This window comes from Sinocyclocheilus rhinocerous, unplaced genomic scaffold (assembly GCF_001515625.1).
Source record: "Sinocyclocheilus rhinocerous isolate Xijiao unplaced genomic scaffold, SAMN03320098_v1.1 scaffold304, whole genome shotgun sequence".
Lineage (NCBI taxonomy): Eukaryota > Metazoa > Chordata > Actinopteri > Cypriniformes > Cyprinidae > Sinocyclocheilus > Sinocyclocheilus rhinocerous.
This window is the reverse complement of record NW_015659941.1, coordinates 2,587,620-2,600,081: the sequence shown is the minus strand read 5'-3', so window position 1 is coordinate 2,600,081 and position 12,462 is coordinate 2,587,620. Positions and strand designations below refer to the sequence as shown.

Below are 12,462 nucleotides of genomic sequence, written 5' to 3'. Positions count from 1 at the left end.
TAATAATAATAATAATAATAATAATAATAATAATAATAATAATAATAATAATAATAATAATAATAATAATAATAATAATAATAATAATAATAATAATAATAATAATAATAATAATAATAATCTTCCTGGGGGTCCATAGACTCTTCTCTTGAGAAAAAGCAACTAACAGTGAGAAAAATATCATGATCAGCTAATGGCACCACAAAAACACAGTCCAAACCATTTGCAACTATCCTGAGCTGTGACGTCAGAGGCAGCAGACAGGGAAAAACATCTCCAAAAATCAATTTTCAGCTATTAAGAGCACTCCAAAAGAAACTGGCCACTGGTAAAACATTTACTAGGACTATAATACAATAAAATATCAACATATATGTAATTTTTGAATTATATATGTTCATATCTATAGATGTTTTACCTAATCATCTTTCCTCCCTGTCCAAAATCTTCACATTTCTGTCTTCAGATGAGTGATCCTAGTCATTTCAGTCCAGATACACCAGATCTTCTATCACCACCATCCTGAATAAATTCTACAAAACTCAATGTCATGTTGTCTCACTATCCTGCCAAATTATGATAACAAATGTCTGACTTTTTATCACCAGCAAAATCAACCCTTTTGTTAATATTTTTGCAATGCAACAAAGCGACGAGAATACAAATGTATGTGTAGCGAATCAGCTCATGGTGAAATATGAATAATTAATCATAACTAGTTATAATTAATTATAAATATTTAGATCCGCTGTAGATATTTACTTGACCTCTCAGGGTCAACTGTCTTGTCAATTCTAAGAACGTTAATTTCCTGGTTAAGGGAAATAACTTTCTTACTGTACAATTCTACAAAGAGCTTGTAGCATAAATCTGCATGATTAAGTGACTCCAGTTATGAGCAAACAATGAACAACGTCAAGTGTGATACAAGTAAGACTTTATTAACTACATAAACACTTAAACTAGTCTAACATACTACATAAACACTTAAACTGGTCTAACATACACATACACACACACGCATACAGTTGGTATAGGAAAGGGTTAAGCTTAAGCAGTAAAGAGGAGAGAAATAAAGAATGAAGTTATGGAACCATTTGATATTCAGCAGATTTACAGCCTGAAGGGAACATCAGATTCTTAGTTCAAACACACCTTTGTAAAAAGGTGCAAATGATACCTAATGTATCAATTAATAAGACTAAGTTTGAATACTTGCACGTCTCGTCTGTCTGAAAGAAAGGCTTGATGCAATCTGAAGGCTCATGTGGATCTTTGCTGAAGTTGGTTTATGAAAAAGAACCAGTTTGCGTCAGAGAATCTTGGTGAATGGAAAAGTCAAGGCCGAAGCCTGGCACGAACTTAGGGTGTCCTGGAGCGTTGTAGCTCACATCTTCTCAGAACCTAACAGAACCATCGACTCTGGGCGGGTCACTGAATGTGAGGCCTTTAAAGTCTGCGAAGATTCCTGCCTCTCAAAATGGGCTTGTCCAATGAGAAGGCTGACGTCCCAAGTGGGAGTTTTGAGATACTGGGGAGTTTTATGACTCTTTGTGTGGAAGCATGGTAATTTGCATATGGAACTTGAATCGAAATTACTAAAGATTCTCAGGACACTAATATATTGCCTATGTACCAACATATAATATACACTCTCGTTTAGATCATCAGAAGACTAATTCATATATACTAAACATGGTAGGGTTACATATATGTAAGATGACAGGAATGAGTGTTTCCATCATAAGCCTGCATAAAACAGTATAAAATATCAACATACAACATACACAATGACCTGAAGGATATGTGTGTTCATTCACAGAAAGGTTTTTCTATGAATTAATTAGTAGAAAAGTCCATTTCTACTGTGCATTGTGTCTCTTCCTTATGGAAAAGGCAGTGGTTTTCCCTACTCACATTCCATTAGGTCGTAAATGTATCTGGTCTAGCAAAGGTGTCGTGGTTGCCATGGGGACCAGGGGGGGCCTGGTGTCGTTGCAGACATCCTGGCACCCAGTATGTTTATTGGGTGAGGGGTCTGTGAATGTTTGTTAATCTAATGAATAATTGATTTGTTAAATCAAATGAAAAATGGTGTGTCTGATTGGTCCAGACACTACACTGGTATTTATATCAAATCCCTATTTTAAAGTCGACACAAAATAGAAATTGCAATAATCTTTTCTTCCTTATTTTAAAGGGGTCATATGATGTTGGGAAAAAGAACATTATCTTGTGTATTTGGTTTAATGAAATGTGTTTATGCGGTTTACGGTTCAAAAAACAAATTATTTTCCACATACTGTACATTATTGTTTCTCCTCTATGCCCCGCCTTTCTGAAACAATACTACAGAAATTAAAGTAATCAATTGTAAAATAACACATCCAGTGTTATTTTGCATTTGATTACTTTAATTTCTGTAGACTTCATTGTACAAATTAAATACAGATTAATGCTTACCATTAAAGTTATAAAACGTATTCAGTCAAGAGCAGAAAGTGATTTTCTTTGTCTTTTGTTCTTTGATTAACATGACAGACAGCAGCAGGAATATTGGACTGCGGTCCCTTTAAGAGTTTATCCACGGACCCAATATACTGTTACACAACATGCGTTCTCTTTCTCAATTATTTAACGTTGCAAAACTGACTGTGTTTAACTGGATACACGCCAAGACGGGCTTTTTGACATAATTTTGTATGTATTTGAAAGTTTTAGCGCAGTTAGCCACTCATTTCGGTATTTGTGGCTCACAAGCTTTTTGAGACGGCTTGTGGGCTCCACTAATATAGATCAGTGGTGGTGCGCGAGCTTTTGGCGTAAGCGCGAAACCTGCGGGAATGACTAAAATAATGCGCAATACAAGCACTATTTAACCGGAGCGAATGAGACGTGTGTGTGAGAGATGGGGTCGTCGGAGAGAAGAGAGCGTGAATGCGCAGCTGACGTTATTACCTGTGCCGCTGGTAACAAAACTGATCGAAATCGGAAAGAAGTGAGACCGACCGGCTGGTCACCGATCCGGGCCGATCATGAGGAAAATCGGCCGACACCGATCCCACGTTTTAGGAGGGCGAGGACGAGTCTTAACTTTTATAAAGAATATCTCTTTGGGTTTGAGGCTTTAGTCTTTGCAACTTTAGGGATCTTATCTATGCACGAACAGCTTGTAACACTCCAAAGAGAAAGGAAAACTTGAAATCGCATCATATGACCCCTTTAAACAGCTTCTTGAACAAAAAAAATATATATATATGAGGTGCAAATATTCAGAGAAGAGAAGTTGATAGGAATGGAAAGGAAGGGAAGGGAAACTTATTTTATATATTTAAATATTTTAAAAATATAATGATGTGCAAAGATAAATTATTTATAATAACAATAAAAAAATCAATATTCCATTAAAAATAGGAATTGTCCATTTTTATTCCATGGTGCCTTTTAAGATGAGGGAATTGCCAAAAAAAAAGAAAAAAGCTGATTAATTGATTAGTGAGGTTGACTAGTTTATCTAGATTTTGTTTTGTTTTGATATATTAAGTGCCAGTACTGCAATTAACATGCTGACAATGCTGTGCTTTAGCTAAAGTTGTATCACAGCAACAAGAAATGCATATGTTATGGTTATATAATGAACATGGCATACAAACGACAAAAAAGAATGCAGACACCGAATTCTCTCACTCATCATGATTTTATATCTGGCTTAGCGACAAGGTCATCCCATTTGGTCACATGGGTGCTCTGTAATTATAAATTTGGGTCATATGAGATCATTTCAACTTGAAGAGTCCCTAAGCACAGTTTTCTGCTTGCAAGAGTGATGGGCTCACACATGTGTGCTGCTGAAAAATCTAAGACAAATCCATACTGGCTGCTCCCTGCTCAAGCTGTGAGTCAAACTTCATCAGCTGCAGCTCCAACTGGCAAAACCTGAACATCAACATATCACAACAGAGCTATGAGGGACTGACCAACAATATAATGCAGATCCAAACTATTCAGACTTAGATGCAGAGATTAGATAAATAGCAGACATTCACCTTTAACCCCTTAAAGCTTATACATATTGATATTGAATCCATATTGTCCAGCCATATTGTATCATATTTGATACATGAATTTCTAATGGTGTGTTCACACCAAACGCGAAGTGAATATGCGCATCGCGTCACTCGCGCGAATAAAAACAGCGTAAGTTGAAATTTTTGAACTTGCGCGAAAGACGCGATTGAGGCGAATATCGTGCGTTCGCGGCAAACACGTCGCGCATTTCGCGTCATTCGCGTCGCCTCTATTTGCGTCTTTGCGTTGACTTTGTATGTAATCTACTCGCGCGAATAATTACATTCGCGTCTGGTGTGAACACACTGTAAGGCCTCCAAATTACCAACATTGTCAAAATGTAGCATCGTCTACACACCTTCTGGTGTCTGACTGGTGTCATACTTTTTAGCAACTAAAATGCATTTTAGTATAATTCTAAAAATGTCCACCTACATGTCATTTTGCTCTGAAATCTTTAATGATTTTTACAAGGTAAACGTAAAGATAACTTTTATTTTGTTAGCAATATTTTAAGATAAACACTTTCTGGATTGAAGCAACTTACTTAATTATCCACATTCTAAGTCAATATACTGCAGTATTTCCTCTCTCAATCAGTAGAAAATATGGTTAACACCCGGTCATGCATGAAAAAAAATACCGTCATGTAACCGGTATAATTTTGAAAAATACGTCATATAAATGTTTGATCATACCGCCCAGCACTAATTATCCATACATCATATTTAATAAAAATCATATTGAAACATAAGTATCAAATATGATACATCAACCTTTTGAGAAGTAGTTATTTGAACATCTCAATCATCATTGTATTGCATTTGTATTACATCAAGTTTTGCCCCCACAATGAAAACTACAGAGCTTTGATAATAAAACAAAGCATTTTAATATCGTAATCATCTTAAGACATATTATTGGAAGATATATTCATGACAACTGACATCTATATGCATTTTATGCAAGTAGTCTGTTATAATGTTATAAAATTCTCATTGATTGACATTACAAACATTTCAACATCTTGGTCATATAAGTAACAACTGAATCAAATTGCATATTTTTTTCCGAATAATTTTTTTCCTTCTCGAGTATGAGCTTCACATCATCACTATATCATACTATATGGGCCATAAAAGTCTGATGTATCAAATAAGATAAATAACATCAAACGCATATGCAAACTATTCTTCAAACTGTATCTAAACAAATTGTTCCATTTCAAAAAAAATTTTTTTCTAAATATTATTTCAAATGTCAGGCTTTGCAGGGTTAATATTTTCATCTTGGACAGTCACTTAAATTCAGTAAAGATCCCCATTTGAGATGTCATAACAACACGCCCTTTCTCCAAAACACCACCTTTCAAAGACATGCCAGCAAATTCAACGTCAGCAAAACCAAACAGGCACAATGATTGACAGATGGAGAGCGTTTCTGATTACAAGGTGTTGGCCCCTACCCTCAGTCTTCCCAGACACACAACCGAACCTCATAATATAATGTGACAAAGCAGAGAAATATCACAGGCACGGAAGACTAATTAGTTTGATTCCTTAAATAAAGCAGCCTCATCTGTTCTTACATGCTCTTTAGTCAGAAAATTAATTTATACGACATTTAACAAGCAAATTATATAAATAAACAAACGAGAGTAGTTTTACCAAATCATTGTGCGTACGATATCATGCTTGTTGAATGTGTCAGGATCTCATAATTACATTTCAATTTAAATAAACCTATAAATACAAATCTATATTTATATTGATATTTCTGCTGAGGGGCTAAATATAAACCAGCACTCATTCAGCTGCGTGACAAACTAACTTAAAGCACTTATTTTCCTGAAAACAAATAAATAACCAGCGCGCTTCAGTATTAAACAGATTAAGTATCCACCACATAAAGCTAAATATATGTAATTATTATGAATTATAAATGTGCTAAGTAAAATTCAATATTTATGACTCTAGTTAGCGGTTAGCTTGCTAGCTTGTCCTCAAAGACATAAGGTGTGTAAATGTCACTCAAGTCTCGTGCCGTTAATTCACACATTACAGTTTAGTGACCTGCCTGGACTTTCGTGACAGTCGGTTCCCGTAAGTGCCGGTTTCTTACCGTTTCTGTTCGTCACTGTTCCGCTCGAGACTCGGGTCGGTTCTGACTGGGACGCGGGCGCGTTCCCGCTGACTAGAGATAGCGAGCGCGCGTCACGTGCGCGCCTCCGTTTGAGCGAGAGCACGCGTGGTCGGTTCTGACTGGGACGCGGGCGCGTTCCCGCTGACTAGAGAGAGCGAGCGCGCGTCACGTGCGCGCCTCCGTTTGAGCGAGAGCACGCGTGCGTGCGTGCGTGCGGGACAGCCACAAACTGACACTGTCCGTCACCTCAAGCTCCCCTGAAAACGGCTCACGTTAATTCACAAGAGGCTTAAAAGCAGCATACCACCGCTAGCATCAGTTTAATTTCTTTGACAAAAGACCGTGAATGGCGGGAAATGCAGCCACACGCTGTTAACGGTCGTTCCTGAAAGTCAGGTGTTTTTTCCAGCTTCGCGCTAAAAGTCCCGGATGTTGGAAAAGAGGCGTGGCCTTGGAACACGCCTAAACCAGCTAACCCTAACCAACTATTAGACCTCCTAAACAGAAAGCTATTCAGATTGTAGATGTCTTTGTGTAATAGTTTATTACCCCCTAGCAAATTACTTGTTATTCAATAATAATAATAAATCCCCACCCTATATTTGACCAATTTACCTCGATACCAACAATAACCATCTTAATCCTAACACCAAACCAAACAGATTAACTTTATCCCTAACCAACTAACACTAGACATGTATTTTTATGATCTCCACACTGGCTCTCAGTGACTGACTGTGTAACCAGATTGTGTAAACCTCATCTGCATTGAGGTGCTTATAATGTCTAATTTTAGTTCGAGAGAACATATTTTCAAGGATAAAACAGACTAATAATGATTTCTAATTTCTTATTTCTTTATACCACCACAGACTTCAAAGTTTTGTTACATTTGTAGTCCAATAATGACCTCTAGCTGTTGAATTCAAAATATTGTCAGAGGTTATAACAGACATTAAGATGTGAATGAATGAATGAATGAATAATATGATAGGCCTATGTGTATGTGAATTATTAAAATGGTAAACAGAGAGAACATATTTTCAAGGATAAAACAGACTAATAATGATTTCTAATTTCTTATTTCTTTATACCACCACAGACTTCAAAGTTTTGTTACATTTGTAGTCCAATAATGACCTCTAGCTGTTGAATTCAAAATATTGTCAGAGGTTATAACAGACATTAAGATGTGAATGAATGAATGAATATGATAGGCCTATGTGTATGTGAATTATTAAAATGGTAAACTAGCAATTCTACTTTCAGTTGAAGTTATTTTCAGCTCTTGCAAAAGTCAGTAAGCTATATCAGCTTTTTGATATCAGCTAGGCCACACATTCTGTACCTTTTTGCATTGTTTTTAACATTTTAAAAACAAATAATTTGTTGTAAGTTGCAATATTTATGGTATCATGTAGATCATGCATATATAGATCATGCACTGATTTTATTTTTTGAACATATATAACTATTTCTTTTTTTCAGACAACTAAGCTCTCTGACTTGCTTTCTGTACTCTACATACAATTTAAGGCCTGATCTTTTAGTGTTCTGTACTTCATCAAATTATTTTTGAAATAATAATTGAATTAAAACCATTTTATAAAATGTCTTGTTGCTTACTGATTCTATATGCATCTATGTATATTATGTTTTTGCAAGTTTGCTCCATTGACATCAAGGCCCGCAGCTGGATGGGGCCACAAGCCTGCAGAAAACAAACAAACAAATAAATAACACAAAATAAATAAAGAAACGCATGACTTGATAAAACAAATACATTTTTAATTAAATTTACTCCTAAATTTATTTTTGGATGTAAATAATAATAATGTAAATTAACACATGTGGAAATAAATAAAAGAAAGTTTAAAAATAAATACAGAAAATAAGCCGGGGGTAATACAAAATCAATGAATTACTTAAAAAAGTTATTGTATTTATTTTAATCAAGTCTCTTGCGAAGGTGGTGTATATCCTCCAGCACTGCAGGTGGCGCGAATGAGCTCAGTTCGCTGCCATTGAATCAATACAAGAAATAGAGCAAACGTCGCTTTGTTGTAACGCAGATGTGTGCATGACATTGGTGTGGCGTGAATGATCTGAGCAGGTATTTAATAACGCTATTTGTTTAGACTATTTAATATCACTTTACAAGAACATTATGACTAATGTTAAGAGTTCACCTACTTCTCTTGCTTGCTTTCATCGATAACCAGAGGCAGTTAAATAACATGAGAATTGTCCATAATATACTTGTTATTAATAGAGAAAAAGTTTCTAAAATCGTTGTTGTTGTTATTTTAAATTTTGGCTTGTTTAATGTCAGGTCGGGATGGCCCTGTCGTTGTCCGGGGTGATTTTGCCCAAACTGATGCAGCAGAGGGCTTTCAGGTGAACAATTTCTTCATTGTTGAGGTTCACATAATCATGGAAGAAATATGAGGGAACTGTAATATGCCTTTTTAGGGTTAAATTCTACAAAAACGATCATTTATAATCACGAATGACTGCAGAAATATATTGGTCAGCAAGTGTGGGCACCCTGGTTTTGTTATCTAGGGTGATTTCTAAACCAATAGTTATAAACTAGTTACCACACATGAGAATTCAAATGTTTTGCTCTGAATATATGAGTAGTGGTCGAGTTTCTCAGAAATTATGTGATATACACTGCTTATATCAGTACAATAGACATGATATATGAATAATTAAGATAACAAATGTAAAATCATTTATTTAAATGTTTTTGTTTAAATGTGTTGACTTGTCAAGTAGCACTGACAGTTCAAAACCATCATATTATCATCATCTCACTGCAGTGTCTCAGCAGCTGTGGCCGCTATTCAGAAGTTAACACGCGTGAGGGTGGTCGACAACAGTGCTCTTGGAAATGCCCATCACCACCGTCCACCAAAAGTCATTCACGTATACACCAAGAATGGAATCGGTAAAGTGGGCGACAGAGTCTTACTGGCCATTAAAGGACAGAAGAAAAAAGCTCTCATAGTGGGTCACAAGATGCCTGGAGCTCGAATGACCCCACGCTTCGACTCAAATAACGTGGTTTTGATCGAAGAGAATGGAAACCCCACAGGAACAAGAATAAAAGCTCCTATACCAACACATCTGCGCAAAATGGAGGGGGAATACTCTAAACTGTTAGCCATTGCTCAGCGATTTGTTTAAATTGGTGTTTTTGTATTCTGGGAGGACAAATCCTGAAATATGTCTCCCGTATTTAACTACTTATCTTTGTAAATATAACAACAATTCTTCATGCCATTCAGGAAATTAGCTTTCATGATTACTTGTGGAATTATTTGTAATAAAATATGTGGATGAAACTTTGTAATACTATTTGCTATAGTTATTACTTGTGATTTTGTAGAGAATGGTACATAAACTGGATTAAAGTGTGCCATTTTCCACCATGGGACAAAAAAAAAAAAAGTAATTGCAACTTTTCTTTCTCACAATTCTCACAACGAGTTTATAAAACAAAATTGTTTCTCAGAATTGCAAAATATAAACTTGCAATTCTGAAAAAGTCAGAATTGTGGGAGAAATAGGAATTCTAAGATAAAGTTCCAATTACTTTTTTATTTTTGATTCTGAAGAAAAAACAGAAATAGAACAGAACAAAAAAAAAACAGTTGCAAGATGTAAACTCAGAATTCAGAAAAAGACGTCAGAATTGCAAGATGTAAACTTGGCATTGCAAGAAAAAGTCAGAAATTAAGTTTATATCTTGCAATTCGGATTTTTTCCCCCCTCTGACTTGTAAATGTATATATTGCGATTCTGACTTTTTTCCTCAGAACAATTTATATCTTGCAATTCTGACATTTTTTTATCAGAATTTTGAGCAAAAAAGTCAGAATTGTGTTATAATTCAAAATTACTAACATAAACAGGCTTAAAAATTCAATTTAACACAAATCACCATTAAATGCTCCAATATGACTTGTAAGAACATTTCAGGTTTTAGGATTTGTTTTCAGAACATATGTTTGTTATGCAAGTTTAGTATAACAGCAGTTTATTCTGAAGCTCTGGTTCATAGGAAATCAGTGATAATATCTACACAATTACGCATTGTGCATCTAAAGCATTTTTAATAGGATGCATAAGTTCACCTTATAGGAGAACATGCAGTGCTGTGGTTTATTTTTTTCCCCCTATGGCACTATTCATAGACAGCCTTTTGAAATAAAGTTCTGTTAGGACAAAACACAAAACTTGAAGCTCACTTGATATTTATCCCATGCACATGATGTTTCTCAGCCATTCCATCAGTCATTACAGCAGCGGTGAGTGGAGGTCCTCTTTCTTGTTTTTCACACTACAGGGGTTTTCTTTGTAGTGTAACTGCAATATGTAATATTGAGAGAAAAAGACATCCTTAAACTAGTAGCACTGTATTCTAATGAGGTTATAGTGGCATTGTTGCATGAGGAGTTCAGCATTGAGGCACTTTCCAGCAGGTTCTTGAGTTGGACGTTCATGAAATGGTCTACCTCAACCGCACATGGTCATGAAGAGCCACTACACAACAAAAGGACAATGAGAGATTAGTGTTTTGCACATGGTCTGTTTTAACATTTGACTGAAATGAAATCAAGCCAGAGCACCTCAGATAGGTTCATCTCAGCCGTTCCTGTTCCATCCTTGTCCAACTGCTGAAAAGATCCTACAAAGAAGTGCAAGACCATGTAAAACAAACTGGGATAAAGCATTTTGGGTATGTTTAAAAAATATATTAAGAGCCACCATGTGATACAAAAAGAAACACCTACTGAACATGGCTTCCAGTTTGATCAAGCAGCAGACGAAGTTATCAAAATCGATTACCTCGTTCTCAGCGTATTTGGCTACAAGAATCTGGTTGAGTCTGTTATTGAGCTTAAAGCCTGTAAAGAAAGTGTACAGGATGACAGGATGCGTCTTTCAGAGAGACTAATTTATATATACACGGGGCATAGAGGACCTACAATAATGTACAGTATTTGAAAAAGAATGTGTTTTTTGAACATTAAAGCATGTCAACATATTCTGTTACACCAAATACACAAAATAATGATCTTTAAAAAAGCATCATATGACCCCTTTAAGTCTTATGCTCACTATTAGGATACAGTAAAAACAGTAATATTGCGATACTGAATATTTTTAAGTGTAATTTGTTCCTGTGATGGAAAAGCTGAATTTTCAGTTTTTTAGGATTTTTTGATGAATAGAACAGTATTTATTTGAAATATAAATCTTTTGTGATATTAAAAATGTCTTTACTGTCACATCTGACCAATTTAATGCATCTTTGCTGAATAAAAAATATTAAGTTCTTTAAAAAAAATATGAAATTATATTAAAATCATTAAACTTATAATAAAGTAAATTATCTCAATTCATTCAAGTTTTTGCACCATTTTAATGAAATGAATGTCTCTTTTACCTGCTGATTCTACAGCCAGACGCATCTCATAAGAGCTCATAGTCCCTGACTTATCAATATCAAACTCTCTGAAGATCCCCTGAGTGAAAAGGAAAGCATGAATATTTATTTTGAACACTGTACTAAAGCTATGAACATTTCATAGTGTGTGAAATTAATTTAAAAAAAGGCTGACCTAAGACACTCACCAGTAACTTCCTTACTTTGTTCCAGAGGATCTGAAACTCTACTAAACCCAACCGTGCACTACCATCTTTCTGATGAACAGAGTCAAGAGTAAAAACAGATACACGTTGTCGGATCACAACTGATCAGATGTTACTTATCACAGAAAATAATTTAGCAAGGCAATATACCAGAATAAATGCTTCTTATTAACATATTCTGCTAACCTTTGTGCACAAATATTCGCTGTCATCGGCATTTAAAGTCAATAAACATAGCCTATGAGCTTCAGGTTTCTGCTTTTAAACATCCAGAATTTCTGAAATTCAGACTTCCACTGTATTTGCATGAATGTAAAGAGGATTGTTGCTTGTTTTTACCAACTCAAGAACGAGTCAAAATGATTTTCCATAGTAATCGAGAGAATGACAGAGATGTTGTTAATAGACCTTAAAGTCCCCATGAAATCAAAATTAACGTCTTTTGGGTGTTAGTATCAATATGTTAGTCTTAAGGTTATCTATAAGGCAGTGTGCTCCAAAACAGGGACAAAATTCGCATTTAGGAGATATAAGCATTCAAAGCTTGCAGTTCGTCACTTCCGCCAAAACGGCTCAACGATTTTTTTT

At 35.4% G+C, this 12,462-nt stretch overlaps 1 protein-coding gene and 1 pseudogene across 1 annotated transcript; one reads left to right on the top strand and one right to left on the bottom strand.

Annotated features, from left to right (window-relative positions):
* Nucleotides 1-8,225: 8,225 nt before the first annotated feature.
* mrpl14 (mitochondrial ribosomal protein L14) lies at nucleotides 8,226-9,560 on the top strand. The gene is made up of 3 exons (XM_016533609.1): nucleotides 8,226-8,323; nucleotides 8,543-8,607; nucleotides 9,036-9,560. Exons 2-3 carry the CDS (start codon nucleotides 8,549-8,551, stop codon nucleotides 9,400-9,402), a joined length of 426 nt encoding a protein of 141 aa, XP_016389095.1. The 5' UTR covers nucleotides 8,226-8,323; nucleotides 8,543-8,548; the 3' UTR covers nucleotides 9,403-9,560.
* Nucleotides 9,561-10,162: 602 nt separating this feature from the next.
* Nucleotides 10,163-12,462, bottom strand: part of LOC107724616 (calpain-1 catalytic subunit-like) — a 17,259-nt pseudogene continuing 14,959 nt past the window's right edge.

Bases quoted from the DNA above. Each gene is read 5' to 3' on its own strand.
- mrpl14 (XM_016533609.1), top strand. From the start codon at position 8,549: ATGGCCCTGTCGTTGTCCGGGGTGATTTTGCCCAAACTGATGCAGCAG. The intron at 8,608-9,035 runs GTGAACAATTTC...ATCTCACTGCAG, and splicing joins ATGCAGCAGAGGGCTTTCAG to TGTCTCAGCAGCTGTGGCCG.